Here is an 18,156-nt window from a genome sequence, read left to right as displayed (position 1 = left end):
TATGTTAAAGAACATAAAGGACATTTTGGGTTAGAACAAAATGCAGACGATTTTGAATGAGCCGATTGAGTTGTTGCCAGTGTCGATCCCGAGGGGGGGGGGGGATATATCGATCCCCAATAACTTACGGTTAAATGAAAATAATAATAATTCTGATAAGATCATGTGATGATAACTAGGGAGTGTAATATGACTTTGTGATCAATATCATTGTAGGCTATTGACAGTGGCGTAACAGGCGGGGGGCAGGGCAGGGGCCGCGGAACGGTTTTGAAAGTGGGGGCCAGGCTGAGCCAAAAGTGGGAGGGGGGGGTTGACAATGCAAAAAATCACAATCATATGGTATTTTTTACGTTTTTGTACACGGTTTTTGAAAAAAGTGGGGGACTGAAGCCCCTCCAGCCCCCCCCCCCCTTTCGCGGCCCCTGCAGGGGGGGGGCGAACTGCCCCCCTAGCTGCCGGCCTTCCGGCCGGGAAGCGGGACAGATAAAATTAGGGAAAGGGAAAGGGAAAGGGAAAGGGAAAGGGAAAGGGAAAGGGAAAGGGAAAGGGAAAGGGAAAGGGAAAGGGAAAGGGAAAGGGAAAGGGAAAGGGAAAGGGAAAGGGAAAGGGAAAGGGAAAGGGAAAGGGAAAGGGAAAGGGAAAGGGAAAGGGAAAGGGAAAGGGAAAGGGAAAGGGAAAGGGAAAGGGAAAGGGAAAGGGAAAGGGAAAGGGAAAGGGAAAGGGAAAGGGAAAGGGAAAGGGAAAAGGAAAAGGAAAAGGAAAAGAAAAGGGAAAGGGAAAAGTGAAAAGAAAACGAAGAAAAAATTATTTTTTTTAATGGAAAAGGAAGGAAAGCGGAAAAAGGAACGAAAGAAGAAAATTTGAGAAAACTGAACAAATCATTCCGAAATAGCTAGGCCTATGAAATGCAATAGCATGATTAGTAAGAAAGGGAAATGAATTAAATGATTAAACAATAAGAAGTTTCTCTTTTATATTCTTGTGAAGGCAAATAGACATGGGTGTCGATCAGTATTCTTGGTTGGGGGGGATGATGACACAAAAGTTCTTGTGGATGGGGATCTTTCAACATTACCCCCACTAAAATCACAAGTTAGGACATTTGGGAGTGACTTATATGCATGGTGTTCTTGGAAATTCCTTCATTGTTGTAGTGTACTGTACTTATATAATTTTTTTTTAAAATTCAATTTGTGTTACAAGTAAGCCTATTCTAAACTCATACGAAAGAAAAAATGATAAAAATTATCTGGAACATGTACATAGTGATCTGTTGATTGAGCATGATGTATACACAGGGGCATCGATCCATTTTTCAGATTGGGGGGGGGGGGCAAAATCATGAATCAACGTTCCAAAGACGCTCGATCATATAAAACGAACAAACTCACCCACACACCCCTACACCCCCACACATAGGCCTATATTTTATATATATATGAATCATGAGAAAGAGACACATATCTCAACCTCACCAACAATGCGAGCGCGAAGCGCGAGCTGAAAATTTTTAGTATGACATGAAAACAGGAAAAATGTACCTGTTTAGGTTTGCTTGTAGTAACTCATGAGGAGCATAGATACATGTATCTCACTAGAGAGCGAGCTAAAATTTCTTTATATTCTGACGTGAAAGCTTGATATTCTAAGCACTTTTGGTACCAATGATTAAGATGGGTATCTAGAAGAACAATAGATGCGAGCGCAAAGCGTTAGCTGAAAATTTTAATATTTCGATCTGGACAAAAAGACAATTTAATGGACGCTTTTAATAAAGAACAAGATATATATCCACTAAAAGATTATTGCAAATCGAAGCGGGAGTTCTTTTGAGGTATAGAACTGAAAACGGAACATTCTATTCACCTATTTAATCATGAAAAGTATGGGGTTTTGGTACAGAAATGATGCGAGCGCGAAGCGCGAGCTGAAAAATGTTATATTCCGATCTGAAAAGCAGACATTTTGAGCACGATTTTAGATCAAAATCGAGTTGGTATCTTAATCTCGCTTGCTGGTTTCAGTGTAGCATTACAATCTTATTTTATTTTTAGTTGCACATGCGGAATTATTGGGAGGGGGCAAAACGATATGTTCCCCCCAAATATTTTCATTGGTGGGGCTATTACTCTAATAGCTATATGGTCATTCCTTAGACGAATTATCTTGCCACCCTTTTACTACCGTTTGTTTTTCCACCCTTTTGAATTAATTGATTTATTAAAATTAATTCATTCACCACTGGTGGGATGGAACACCCTATCAACAAAAGTTGTTTTTCGTTGGTGTCCTTTTATGTCATGTGTTAAAAAATATCATATACATAAACATTTCATTCTTTTTCATCTTGAACTTCCACCCATCTGTTTAATAGTCCTGAAAAAGAATGTTTTAATTTAATAACAATATACACAAATTGCGAGGGAAACAAACTGATTGATGGCATACTATAATCATCACTATAATCATCATGATCAAACTTTTCATTTTTTCATCATCATTATTATAATTTTTCTACCCTAAATTCTTGGGGGGGGGATGATAATACAGGCCATCCCCCCCACTTGAAATATTGGGGGGGATATATCCCCCCATCCCCCCCGTGATCGACACCCATGCAAATAGATATATTCAATGATAATTTCATATCAGTCATCTAATTTCGGATTACCTCGGGATTTTGTACAAGATCTGACAGGGAAGCTGCATGCCGCGCGCGCGCCGGGGGCCGGCTAGCTCGGCTCTAGTGCTAGCGCGCCATCTACGGGTAAAGCGTGTATGGTCAGCTAACTGAGCCAGCTCGCTCATTTACTTGCACAATGGCGGAGGCAGAAAGGTATAAATTACTTGAAATTTTATGATTTTCATGCCTAACTACCATCAGGTTATTTGCCTTAAATTTCTTGATTTCTTTTGCAATTATATTACTGGGTAAATTAGTCGGAATCATGCGTTATTTTTCAACTTTTAAAGCGTGAAATAGACTTTAGCCACTGATTGTCGATGTCGCGCGCCGCAAAATGCCTTTTTCCGATCCCGCTCCTCCGGCCTAACTTTTTTAAGTTTTACTCAGACCAAAAGCTTCGGTCTCTGTTATGTTGGTTGTTCCTCAGGGGCCTGTTGCATGACGAGATGAGCGATACGTAGGAACGTCCTAGGACCATTCTTCCGAGATAGGAAGATTGGCGACAAATCAGCGCTTTCCGTTTCACGAAGGCAATCTTGTCTTCCAAGTCCGCGACATCGTTTGATATCGATAGTATCGGAAAAATATTTAGTCTTCATCGTCACCTGAACCTTTTATTTCTGAATGACGACTTTACATAAAATCCGATATTTCAATAGTAGGAGATCAAAGAATGTTTTATTTATTACTGATAGTAGAATTGATGTATGGACCTTACTTTATGAGGTTAAAAGAGAAAAAACTTTGAAGATTCACAAACATAACTAAATAAAATCGAAATTTTCATTATTTCCCTTATTTAGAACACGGTGTCTTTTTAGAGACACCTTTTATTGATATTTCAACGAAAGAGACCCTTGTCCGACATAAAAATTGATTTAACTAAGTAATTTCGACATTTATTAGTTAAATATTCTGTATCTTTATAGAATACTTGTATATAATGATAATTTTGCAAATTATGCGTTAATATGTTATTTGTTGAGGTAAATATAGGGTTTGAATGGAGTAAACAAAATCAACAGTGTCTGATTGTATGAGACTAAAAAGGAAAATATGAGAGGCTGCGTGTGAAAAATCTAATTTGTTTATTTTATTTATCAGATATAACGCAAGAAATACAAATGTGAGTGTTTAGAGTATAAACATACCTCAGTTGCATGATGAGTAACAGAAGAAAATGAAAATATGAAAATTGCTGCAAACATGTCCAAGTGGATAAAGTAGTACTTTGCAATAATAATTAAAACATAGAAAAGGGTGTTAATCAATCCGCAATGGAAAAAATACTTTTACAGAAATAATGCTAAATATGACAACGATCATAAACGCTGGTCATATTTAAAGATGATCACTTAATTTATGGAAGTTTATATAAGAATAAAAGGTTTAAGAATTAACATAAAAAATATATATGTTCAACATTTCAAAGTTAAGGAGTATAGAGATTATATGCTATGACATAAGGGCCGAAAGGGGCTTGGGGCCTACCCTAAGATTTAAAGTGCGCCTCTTCGATGGACTTTCCATAATCTTTTCTTTAATGAACTTATCTTCATTTGTAATGATTGTGATGGATTCGTAAGCTATAGGCTTAATCTGTATCTTAAATTCAATATTAGCTGCAGGTTTTTTTGTTTTGTTTCACTGTACGTTTCAAATCCAACAATTAATTTTCATTGATTAAAATAAATCTCGGCAAAAAAAATAATTATAATGAAAATAAAATAAAAATGAATAAATGATTTAGCATGTTTAACATCTTAGTTTTGTTTGTCTTGTTTTTTTTTTGCTAAATGTTTTTTAACACGTGTTTTACCTTACATAATTTCTTTTAAAGAAATTTGTTGTTTATCTTTAATGAGAAAGCATGAGGGGTCGGCTAAAGAGATATAGTGCCGCCCATTTTAAGTATTTCATGTTTATTTTTTTAATAGAAAAGGGGTGGGGATAAGACGGAGGGAGAATAGAAGAAAACATATTAAAAAAAATATTTGGCCCTATACATTACCCCCGGGAATATTACATGTACCCCGGAGAAGTTAAAATGACATCCGTTTTTGGTCGTCCTGCCGTGCAAAAAGACGACCTGAAATTGATGACAACTAGCCCCCATATAAAAAATAACTTGGCGCCATCCCAGATCAAATGCATCAGAGTGCAACCAAAAAAATGTTTAGAGGTGATATGTCAGTGTGGCTTGCCGTAAATGCATTTTCTCTCAATACCGACGGTGGCGGGCGGTGTGCAAAGAAGATCATGCCTACGTAGGACATGTCTGGAGGTGTCTTTCCAAGGACCATTCTTCGTATCGCCCAAATCGGCTTTGTGAAACAGTTGAGCGATATCTCGTTCTTACGTAGAATGGTTCTACGAAAGACCCTTTCATGCAACAGGCCCCTGGGGTCTGTTGCATGACGAGATGTAACCCAGAGAGCTCCCGTCCGCGCAGCGGGCGGGAGCCCAGAAGCTCACAGTGTATTCTACCATTGCCACCGGACAAGGGTGATTTATGGTCTAAATATTTCTCCAAATGAATTGTGAAAACAAAAAGTGTACAATTACCACGATTATATGGATGCGAGGTCTAGCGAGTGGCAGATTCCTGACATCTGAGCACAGTCTGGAACCTCAAAAAAACGAAAAGTTCTCTGCTTCTACCCCGTCTCGATCGGCCATTTTTGTTAAAAATCGTAACAAAACGGCCGATCGAGACTGGGTAGAAGGAGAGAACTTTTGGTTTTTTTGAGGTTCCAGACTGTGCTCAGATGTCAGGAATCTGCCACTCGCTAGACCTTCATCCATATAATCGTGGTAATTGTACACTTTTTGTTTTCACAATTCATTTGGAGAAATATTTAGACCATAAATCACCCTTGTTCGGTGGCAATGGTAGAATACACTGTGAGCTTCTGGGCTCCCGCCCGCTGCGCGGGCGGGAGCTCTCTGGGTTAGACGAGATGGGGCCTGTTGCATGACGAGATGAGCGATGCGTAGGAACGTCCTAGTACAATTCTTCCGAGATAGGAAGATTGGCGACAAATCAGCGCTTTCCGTTTCACGAAGGCAATTTTGTCTTTCAAGTCCGCGACATCGTTTGATATCGATAGTAGGCCCTATCGGAAAATTATTTAGTCTTCATCGTCACCTGAACCCAATTTCGGAATGACGACTTTTCATAAAATCATATAGGCTATTTCAATAAAAGGGGATCAAATAATGTTTTATTTATTATTACTGATTGTGTCACAATATTGATGTATGGAGCTTACTTTAAAATTATGAGGTAAAAAAAGAAAAAAAATCAAGATTCTCAAATATAACTGGATAAAATCGAAATTTTCATTATTTCCCTTATTTAGAAGACGGTGTCCTTTTAGAGACACCTTTCATTGATATTTCAACGAAAGAGACCCTTGTCCGACATAAAAATTGATTTAACTAACTAATTTTATTAGGCCCCCTAGTTCAATAATTTTTTATTCTGTACTTTTATAGAATACATAGCCTAGATATATAATGATTTTGCGAAGTATGCGTTAATATGTTAATCTGTTGAGGTAAAAATAGGGTTTGAATGGAGTAAACAAAATCTACAGTGTCTGATTGTGTGAGACTAAAAAGGAAAATATGAGAGGCTGCCTGTGAAAAATCTAATTTATTTATTTTATTTTACAGATATAACGCAAGAAATACAAATGTGAGTGTTTAGAGTATAAATATACCTCAGTTGCATGATGAGTAACCGAAGATAAGGAAAATATGAAAATTGCTGCAAATATGTCCAAGTGGATAAATTACCAGGTAGTGCTTTGCCATAATGATTAAAACATACAAAAAGGTGTGCAATCCGCAATGGAAAAAAATAATATTTACAGAAATAACGCTAACAAATTACAATGATCATAAATGTTGGTCATCTTTAAAGTTGATCACTTAATTTATGGAAGCTTATATAAGAATATAAGGTTTAAGAATATAAAAAATATATTATATGTTCAACATTTCAAAGTTGAGGAGCAGAGACTACATTATTATGGGCCGAAAGGAGTCTATCCTACGATTTAAAATGCGCCTCTTCCTATGGACTTTCCATAATCTTTTCTTTAATGAACTTATCTTCATTTGTAATGATTGTGATGGATTCGAAAGCTATAGACCTAATCTGTATCTTAAATTCAATTAGCTATTTTGTTACTGCAGATTTTTTGTTCACTGTTTCACATCTCAAGTTAGCCCAAATCCGACAAGTAATTATCGTTTATTAAAATTAATCTCAGCAAAAAAAATAATTTTAATGAAAATGAAATAAAAATAGATAAATGATTTACCATGTTTAACATTTTAGTTTTGTATCGTGTTTTTTTTTGCTGAACGTTATAAACACGTTTTTTACCTAGTTTTTTTTTCTTTTAAAGAAATTTGTGTTTATGTTGTTTAATTATCTATAATGAGAAAGCATGAGGGGTCAGAAAGATAGTGCCGCCCATTTCGATATTTCAAAGAAAAAATAATGGAAATGGTGTGGGGATAGGACAGAGGGAGAATAAAAGAAAACATTAAAAAAATATTTGGGCCCACATTACCCCTGGACATAATACCCCAGAATTAAAGTTAAAATGACTTCCGTTTTGGGTCGTCTTGCCGTACAAAAAGACGACCTGAAATTGATGACAACTAGCCCCCATATAAAAAATAACTTGGCGCCATCCAAGATAAAATGCATCAGTGTGCAACCCAAAAAATGTTTAAAGGTGATATGTCAGTGTGGCTTGCCATAAACGCATTTTCTCTCAATGCCGACGGTGGCGGGCGGTGTGCAAAGAAGATCATGCCTACGTAGGACATGTCTGGAGGTGTCTTTCCAAGGACCATTCTTCGTATCGCCCAAATCGGCTTTGATTGATTGATTGATTGATTGAATTTATTTTTTTCTTCATTTCAAACAATTGACAAAGTAAGTAGGAACAAAACACAATATGAATAACAGAAATGAAAAAAAGGGAACTCACTGGAAAGCTTCGCTTGTTTATGTGAGTCCCCTGAAATAAATAACTGATTAAAATTTATCAAATACAAATATAAATTAACAATGTTCAATAAAATATTTGAAGACTACTAATGGGGTCAAGCTTCGTATGTTTATACAATATACAAAAATTAATACAATCAAGACAATATATTCATACCCATGGTATACAAATATATATATATATACAAGATAACGATTCAAATATTGTATGTAAGATAAATTTAACAAGACAAGAGGGAATATTAACAGAGAAAAAAACACAAAACAAAACAAAGACAGTGTACCGAAGAGGACAAGACAGGACAAAACAGGACAGAGAAACAAAAAAACAAAACAAACACTACAGATAACAAGCCAAAAGACCAGAACAGACAAAACAAACAAGAAATCTGCACATTACGAATAAAAAGAGAAGATGAAAATGTGAGGAGAGGGGAATAGAAAATAAGAAAAAAAAAAAAAAAAAAAAAGAGAATGCTGCTTAAGTAGAGACGTTGGATATCTGCGGTTTATATTTGTGGAGAAGAATTTTCTTTAACCCATTACTGAAACTAAAATGTGTCGGTTTATTGCGCACGGATTCCAAAAGAGAGTTCCAAAGTTGTGTACCGGTAAAAATAAATGTTTTATTCAGAAGGATGGTTCTAGCTCTTGGTGGGTGAAAAAGTCTGGCGGACCTTGTTGGATAATGATGAATATTGACATTTTTAGTGAACATGGAATAAAAAATATTTGGTAGTTCATTTCTATCTAAAGTATACATAAGCTTTCCAAGATTATAACTATATAAATCACCGACCTTCAAAATTTTATGATTGTAGAAAAGTACATCAGTGTGTGCACGAAAATCTGTATGACAAATAATACGCAAAGCCTTTTTCTGTAAAAGTAGAATTCTGTTGACGAGGTAGTCAGCACAATTCCCCCAAGCTATTATGCCATAGTTTAAGTGCGGCAGAACCAAAGTTGAATACAAATTAAATAATATATGGGTTGGGAAGAAAATTTTTACTTTGTTTATGATACCAATATTTCTCGAAATTATTTTACAAATGTGATCTACGTGTTCCTTCCAGGATAAATTGCTGTCAATAGTTATACCAAGAAACTTAGTACTGTTAACTCTTTGTATGCTAGTATTTTCAAAAATAACATTGCCTGGAAGATCATCTATAATATTACTGAAGAGCATATAGTTTGTTTTTTGAAGATTAAGTGATAATTTATTGGCTTTGATCCATTCTGAAACCTGTTCGAGTTCATGATTAGTGGTGGCAAGTAAATGGCTTTGTGAAACAGTTGAGCGATATCTCGTTCTTACGTAGAATGGTTCTACGAAAGACCCTTTCATGCAACAGGCCCCTGAGCGATACGTAGGAACGTCCTAGGACCATTCTTCCGAGATAGGAAGATTGGCGACAAATCAGCGCTTTCCGTTTCACGAAGGCAATTTTGTCTTCCAAGTCCGCGACATCGTTTGATATCGATAGTATCGGGAAAATATTTAGTCTTCATAAGTTCATCGTCACCTGAACGTTTTATTTCGGAATGACGACTTTTCATAAAATCATATATTTCAATAAAAGGAGATCAAATAATGTTTTATTTATTACTGATTGTAGAATTGATGTATGGAGCTTACGCTATGAGGTAAAAAGAGAAAAATCATTAAAGATTCACAAACATAACTGGATAAAATTGAAATTTTCATTATATCCGTTATTAGAACACGGTGTCCTTTTAGAGACACCTTTCATTGATATTTCAACGAAAGAGACCCTTGTCCGACATAAAAATTGATTTAACTAAGTAATTTCGACATTTTATTAGTTCAATATTATGTATTTTTATAGAAATTTTATAATGATAATTTTGCAAATTATGCGTTTATATGTTATTTGTTCAGGTAAAAATAGGGTTTGAATGGAGTAAACAAAATCGACTGTCTGATTGTATGAGACTAAAAAGGAAAATATGAGAGGTTGTGTGTGAAAAATCTGATTTATTTATTTTTTATGTCAGATATAACGCAAGAAATACAAATGTGAGTGTTTAGAGTATAAACAAACCTCACAAAGACAAGGAAAATATGAAAATTGCTGCAAACATGTCCAAATGGATAAAGTAGTGCTTTGCAATAATAATTAAAACATATAAAAGGGTGTGAATCGATTAATCCCGCAATGGAATAGTGCTAAAAATGACAACGATCATAAACGTTGGTCATATTTAAAGATAAATTCCAGTTGTGGGAACGATCTCAAAATGACTTTACAGAATTTAATATAATGATCACCAAAGTGTCTGTTAGTATGAATAAAAAATATGTGCCAAAGGATTCTGGAAGAAATTGTGTAATTGCTGAGAAATAAGCAAAATAAGCGCGGATTCGTTCACTTCCATGGGGGTCTTTATTCCAGCAATAATAATACACTGTCCCACGTGTGTTGGCGATCTTCAGTGTGATCGTTTTTTAGCTAGAAGCCTAGATATTATGATTTCACAAAGTTCAGTTTATGTAACTACCAGATCTAGATCCACGATGATATATCAATACTTTACCTTGGTTTTACAGACTTTCTTACGAAATCAGTGTTTTACTGCAACTACGTTCGTTTAGCTTTAAAGTTGATCACTTATCATTTATGGAAGTTTATATAAGAATATAAAAATATAGATGTTAAACATTTCAAAGTTAAGGAGTAGAGACTACATTATTGCTTTAACATGAGATAGGGGCCGAAAGGGGCCTACCCAACGATTTAAAATGCGCCTCTTTGTATGGACTTTCCATAATATTTTCTTTAATGAACTTATCTTCATTTGTAATGATTGTGATGGATTCGTAAGCTATAGGCCGAATCTGTATCTTAAATTCAATTAGCTATTTTGTTACTGCAGATTTTTTGTTTTGTTTCCCTGTTTCACATATCAAGTTAGCCAAGATCCAACAATTAATTTTCATTGATTAAAATTAATCTCAGCAAAAAAAAATTACAATTATAATGAAAATTAAATAAAAATAAATAAATGATTTAGCATGTTTAACATCTTAGTTTTATTGTATCGTGTGGTTTTTTTTGCTTATTTGACTGATTTGTCAAAAACATTGTATATTTCACACTCTTCTGAACATGTATTGTAAGACATGCTTGTTTTCTTTCTCAGTTAGGTCTGAGTGTGCATTTAAGGCCTGTTGTAGGCCCCTAATGCAATATTTATTATTAACCCTTATTTTTTTGCGCATCATTTGAGACCAAATTTGCGATGCCCGGGTGCTCGGTTTTTGTCTCACCTATAGGCGCCGCTTTTCCGATGGCAGCGTCAACACCAAATCTTAACCGAAGGTTAAGTTTTGGAAATGACAGCATAACTTAAAAAGTATATGGATCTAGTTCATGGAACTTGGCCATAAGGTTAATCAAGTATTACTGAACATCCTGCTTGAGTTTTAGGTCAAATGACCAAGGTCAAAGGTCATTTAGGGTCAATGAACTTAGACCATGTTGTGGAATCAACATCAAATCTTAACCTAAGGTTAAGTTTTTGAAATGTCCTCATAACTTAAAAAATATATGGACCTAGTTCATGAAATTTGGACATAAGATTAATCAAGTATTACTAAACATCCTGCTTGAGTTTCATGTCACATGACCAAGGTCAAAGGTCAATTAGGGTCAATGAACTTTGGCCAAATTGGGGGTATTTGTTGAATTACCATCATAACTTTGAAAGTGTATTGGTCTAGTTCATAAAACTTGGACATAAGAGTAATAAAGTATCACTGAACATCCTGTGCAAGTTTCAGGTCACATGATTAAGGTCAAAGGTCAATTTGGGTCAATGAACTTTGGCCAAATTGGGGGTATTTGTTGAATTACCATCATAACTTTGAAAGTTTATTGGTCTAGTTCATAAAACTTGGACATACGAGTAATCAAGTATCGCTGAACATCCTGTGCACATTGCATGTCACATGACCAAGGTCGAAGGTTATTAATGGTCAATGAACTTTTGTCATGTTGGGGGTATTTGTTGAATTGGCATCATAACTTAGAAAGTTTATGGATCTAGTTCATGAAACATAGATATAAGGGTTATCAAGTATATATTTTTTTTTGCACACATCTTAGATCACATGATTATGGTCAAAGGTCATTTTGGGTCAATGGACGTAGTATTTTATTATCATATGAATGTTTCCTTTTGTGAATTATTATTCAATAGCTGTTTTCAAAGTCAACACTGCTGCTATATCAAATCGCGTAATTCAGGCGAGACTGTCAGAGGCATTCCACTTGTTTTTACTCATAAGTTTATATATTTGATTGATTAATTTATTCTATATGATCAACTTCATTATGTCTTCATATTAATCAAGTTTCACTTGCATTCTTTTGGAAAAACATGATTTTTATTACTGTCCCATACAAAAAGCCACGTTGCAAACATGCAAATAAAAATCTTATATTATTTTCCAAGGTCACACTGCAATAACAGCATTGTGAAACACTACAGGAAGTCTAAGCTCCACCCAGTTTAATTTAGAAATCCATCCAGATGTAATATATCCACTTGTTATTCATAGGATTATTGTCTAAATAATGTGGTCTGATTGTGATATATCACACAAACTTCGTTATAAATTTAGAAAATGCTACAATAGTGCAGATACATGTACCACATCACTTTACGGGCTGCTGTCATTTCATGCTATATATTTTAATTCTTGTCTCTTCTTCCAGGGATATGCAGCCTGTGGATTGTGCTATCATTCACAACATCTACGACAATGGCAGTGCGAGGGAACACTTCGAATTTGAGCTGGACCAGGCCCTCGAGGCAAGACGCAATATCATCATCATAGAACCCGCTCATCTTGGAGACGAGACTGCTCGTTGGATCACCGTAGGGAACTGCTTACATAAGACATCCGTCCTATCTGGCATGGCCTGCCTTGTCGCCCCAGCCCTGCTACCACATCAGGCAGTTAACTTTATCACTTTCCCGACAGGGACAGTAAGCGTGGCTTGTGCTCTTCTGTACGGAGTATCGTGGCAGTCGGACCCATGCTGTAAATATCAGGTTGAGTATGACACTCGGAATCTATCCCGGCTACCGCTTCATTCCCTGACGACAGCGACACCCGTAGTTCTGGTTAGAAAGGACGATAAGTACAGGAAAGCTCTTCACAACTTTGTAGCCGGGCTAGCAGCGGCTCTTTTGGCATACAAAGTCTACCAATGGTGTATTCGCTAACGCAACGCTTCAGAGTTAGTGTGTTAGTACTTTTAAAAGTTTTAATTGCATCTATCGCCAAAGGAAGATGTGAACTGATTGTTGAGGAGCTTGATAGTGATGATTTCACATTGAGTTCTGTGATTATCAATCAGGCTAACTTGCCATTGCTGGGATTTAATGAAGGATTATACCTGCAAGAAAGACAAACTGTTGAGAGATGAAGTTATGATGGATTTGCTATTGGAATGATTGTCTGAGTTACTACTATTTTACTAGTATGTGTGTGTCATTTTATATGTTGTGTCGAATGTGTGATCACTTTCAAAGGTTGTTACATGTAGTCCAAATCAGTTCATTAATGCTAACATTGAAATGCAGTGAGGTATGACTAATGAATTGTCTGTTAGTTCTCGTTGGTGCAAAGAAGACAGTTGGATAATTCAGATTCCCAAGATTTTACCATTTTATTGTTATGATTACTAAGTCCCAAGGTACTATTCAACCAAGAAATCATTACATTAGTCATTTCTTTTTATGTACATCAAAGGCAATACTCTATCCTACACTAATTTTACAACAAAGGACTTTCTGATTGTAAAAAGTCCTCTTTTTGAATTGCAATTTTTAAATAAAATTATACATGTATGCTGGTGCCAAAAACCTGTTGCTTGGTGCTGTCTACCAGTTTCAAGATTACTGTACATCCTACAATGCTCTACATATCTTTACGTTAACCTTCATCTTTTTGGCCTTTAATATTTAGCATTGTAACACCCAACCGTAGTGGAGGTACATGCTTGTCTGAAAATAACCGACTTGATCTTGATCTACAGTGTACATGTATTTAGTTTTTCCAGAAATTTCAAGTTTGGTTCACGTTGTGAGATCACATGTCTTCCTAAATTTATTTTTCTTTCAACTTGAGCAGTTTCTTTGAAAATGAGCTGTATGCGGGGTCCACTTGTATGTGAAATGGTGCATACATGTACATTATGTTGATGCTAGAGCCCAAATGATGCACTATTTGCTAAGTGATTTGATGTGAAATATTTGATACCACTAGATTGTTTTAGTCCAGTTTGGCACAGAATTTTAACAAAATTCTAAATTAATCGTATCTGAATTTATCTCAGTGTAGAATTCTTAAGCCACTTGAACTGACGTTGTAAGAATATTTATCAGGGGAAGGAAGTCAAGTCTCAGGCATTTAATCTATTCCTGTGTCACATTGACCAGTGTCAACACTTCCAGGAAGGAAAGTGCCTACAAAATGATGTTTCCTTTGTGAACTGTCAAGACACTTTGGATTTATACACTTGGTGCATGGGGAGACACTAGATTTCTGAAAAGATAGGAGTGGTGATTTTTTTACACTCATCACTAACAGATCGCTACTGATGATGGCCATCTCATAACAATGTTTTTATGAATTCAATAGCAATCCGTTCTCATATTAGAAACATGTATGTCATAGGAAAGTCGACATGTACATGTAGCTATTGTTATGTAAATGTACGTGTTACATGAATCTCAGGTCCCACCCCCCTGTATTTTAGTACAGATTGAAAATTGACATATCTCTTTTTGCAATAATCTCCCCAAAAAGGAAAAGAAACCAAATGTATAGGATGGACTAAGTAAATGATACCTACATGTAGATGCATGTGTCTTGGTGTACTACATGTACAAGTACTGGACATACTCCAAAATAAAAGACCACATATATATGGTAATCCTAATACCAGCAGAAAATTAAATAGTGATAGTGGACAGAAATATCCACATCAGTTATATTTAGACTGACTAGGTACATGCACTCTGTATGTGCATTCCTGTATTTAACAACTTTACTGCACTGGATACAAGATTAAAGGCGTACTTCAGGCTGAAAATAATGTGATTTGAATAGATTCAGTAAAATCAGACAAACAAAACAATTAAAATGTCACGAAAGGAAAAACAAGCTTTAATATGACATTTTGTTTTCAATAATCTTTTGCATGTCATGAATATTTCAATGAGCCAGTTGATGATTTATAAATATATCAATAATCAATATGTAATAAATAAGTGAAAGAAAATGTCTTTAATAAACCATACAACCTAATGCATTCAATTCTTGAAAACTCTTGAAAACTTGTATTATAACAGAAATGATGAAGAATGAATCATATGAAATGATCTCTCATGATCTGCAGATTAGTAAGGATATCAAGAGGATTTCATTATTCACCCTTTTAATCCACTATAGATCATCTATGATGGGTTAAGCTACACTTAGATCCTTCGGATTAAAAGCCAAGCTATGTTAACAGGATGCATATGAGCCGAAAGAGATTGGAGAAAGTTTATCCATACTTCTCCAATAATTACCTCAAAATTATCTTTCTCAATTTCAAATGACAAAGTTTTGATTTGCGAGTAATATTTTCTGACATTTATTCTACACCACTACAGCTTTTGCATGCAAATATTAAGACTTCAGGATTTGATTTTGTGCTTTAATGACATTAATATGGACTTTCTTTTGAAGAAATATATGTTTTCTCTGTGTTTGAAACTGTCAGTATTATGTCTACATATTTTATCGTATTTGAATTAAATTCTTCATGTAGCAGTATCAGTAGTCAAAACAAACATCAAATTACACATGTAATGTGCAAGTACAATGTAGGCATACACTGTATGTCAGTATGTGTACATTTACCTTCAAGTAATGTGTATTATTAAAATAATTTCTGATATAGCGTTGAAAATTCTAAGAGGCTACTTGCATAATTTTTTTTTATGTTTTGAAATTTTGATTAGTATTTTTCTCTTATTACATAAGCCCATATACTGTATGTAAATCCGGGTTTAATGTAAACTCGGGTCTAAAACTGTGGTTTAACTATGGACAGACAATTGCAACAGGTACATGTATATCTAACAGTACAAATTCAATTTGTCAGCTCATTTGACACTTATAATTGACTTGGAATAATTCTTGAAATAGCTCTCTTCATCATTTGAAATATGAATTAGGTCATGGCCTATATGTTAAACCTGACTTCAGAATACCGGTCATTGAGTTTAAATAAGGGTTTACCTTTCTGTAAGCGCTGTGGTGTAGTGGTTCTGACTCTCACCTTTTAATCAGAGGGTCGTGTGTTCGAATCCCACCATGGCCTTGCGTCCTTTGGCAAGGCGTCAATCCACACTTTGCCACTTTCACCCAGGTACTAATTGGGTTCCGGGTAGGAAACAACCATCATTGTGGTTGGTTTATGTGCGCCTTACAGGCTGCTAAAAAGTTATGAATCCAGTGACCGGGTAATAATAATTGTGAAGCACTTTGAGCAGTCGTAGATTGATGAAGCGCTATATAAAAGCCAATTATTATTATTATTGTTATTTCTCATTGGAGCCATTGATGTCTGAATCATCTACATGTACATGTAATTCCTGTCTAGTTCCAATATAAGGTAAACCAGGGTTGTTTCCTTTGCAGCTAAGATCGATTTCAAGGAAGATATATGTAAAACCACACTTGAATGAGATTAACACACCAATTTAAGTTTCCACCAATGATATTGCACAATTCTATGTGCTTGTGTATGCTTATTATGCATGGATTGGGGACTTTGAGGTCACGCTGAAAACTATAGATTGCCAGATACAAATGCACATTGAATTTTAATGTGCCGTTTCTGCATGAATACATATACAAGCACTTTTTAATCTGTCGATGCATTTTCTGTTCATTGGTTAATGATGTGGAATTTGTTGATATTGAACTTGCAAAATCAATGAAGTTAATGAAGATTTAGATCTTGTTAACTTGCTGTCACGGCTAGCTGATCAGTATCTACAGTACACTTGTACATCCTTGGAGCACGGCAATGTCCAGATATAGGTACAGTACGTTTTTTGTGTATTCAATTCAATTCTCATGATACCATAATTAACAGGCTAGGGATGGGGGGGGGGAGGGTCTGTCCCCTTATTATATTTTCTCATAAAATTAATGAAATGTTGATGCCAAAATCTATTGTTTTCATGTTGTCTGGATCTATACAGTTTGATCCGATTATAGTTTGAGTTACATGTGTTGTTTATCAGATAACAATTGACCTTGGCACATGAGAGAAGTATCCATAGCTTAAATGCTGTGTGTGTAAATATACTATCAGAAACTAAACATTTGTCAAGGAAATCCTCTTATTCTCTTAATGAACAGTCTTTGTGTTGTGGACCTGGTGGCCAACTAAAAAATCCTCATAGGCTTTATAGAGGTGCATCTAGTGTGCAAGTAGGCAAGGGATTGATGGAGTACATGTACAGTATGATGGAGTATTTACTCTGCATCCCATGGACTGACTAGGTCCATGCTTGGACAATGGGGACAAGTTTTATCAGTGAAAGATGAGAATGCATCTGACCCAGGGGAAGGAGGTAGCCCCCCCCCCCCTGGGATAGTTCAAACTACAGTTCATTGCTGTGTACATGCATGAACACATGTTAATTCCTTTTAAACACACACACCTTATCACATATTTTTCATTATTTAAATGATACCCTTTGCATGTAACTCCATGTGGTTTCTATGTAAAAATTTCCCCCCCCTAAACAGGTGTAAAGCCTATAAATCACCCCTTGTCAAGAAATTTCAAATTGCAGAAATCTCCAGACCAATACGGGGAAACAAGACCTCAAATGAAAAAGAAGTTATTTGTTTTCTTCTTAATTTTTGACACATTGACACAAACGCATCATGTCCTACCCGGAAAAAGCAAAAGTATCCTAACACATTTTTATTTTCTGTTCCTTGATGAGTATGCAATGTACCACTAGTTGAGTGCCCCCCCCCCTTCTCCCGAGTATCTGTCATAAACACCGGTATCAAAGCAATACCATGTCTTTTCTTTTGCAACAGGTATCAGATGTGATTATGTATGATTAAATGTCAGCATCCCATTTTCAATCCTCGGTTTGCAAAGTCAGTTTATTATGTCTCCAAGTACTTGATTTCAAGCAACAGCGCACTTTTCAGAAAAATTCATGTATACTTCCTCTATCTGTGTGTGTGAGAGCATAATGAATTTTTACATCAAGATATGTGTTTCATCAAGAAAATTGTACCTGCCCAAGAATTTTCAGGTCTTTGTTCCTTAAAGGAGAATGAAACTCTTGGAGCAAGTTAGCTTTTGTGAAA

General features: G+C 35.6%; 1 protein-coding gene across 1 annotated transcript; it reads left to right on the top strand.

The window, feature by feature from the left end:
- The first annotated feature begins 2,742 nt into the window (after positions 1 to 2,742).
- LOC135155688 (transmembrane protein 11, mitochondrial-like) lies at positions 2,743 to 17,925 on the top strand. Its single transcript, XM_064105600.1, has 2 exons — positions 2,743 to 2,839; positions 12,467 to 17,925. Exons 1-2 carry the CDS (start codon positions 2,823 to 2,825, stop codon positions 12,978 to 12,980), a joined length of 531 nt encoding a protein of 176 aa, XP_063961670.1. The 5' UTR covers positions 2,743 to 2,822; the 3' UTR covers positions 12,981 to 17,925.
- The last annotated feature ends 231 nt before the right edge of the window (positions 17,926 to 18,156 follow it).

Source organism: Lytechinus pictus, chromosome 10 (genome assembly GCF_037042905.1).
Source record: "Lytechinus pictus isolate F3 Inbred chromosome 10, Lp3.0, whole genome shotgun sequence".
NCBI lineage: Eukaryota > Metazoa > Echinodermata > Echinoidea > Temnopleuroida > Toxopneustidae > Lytechinus > Lytechinus pictus.
This window is presented reverse-complemented; position numbering and strand designations above follow the sequence as displayed.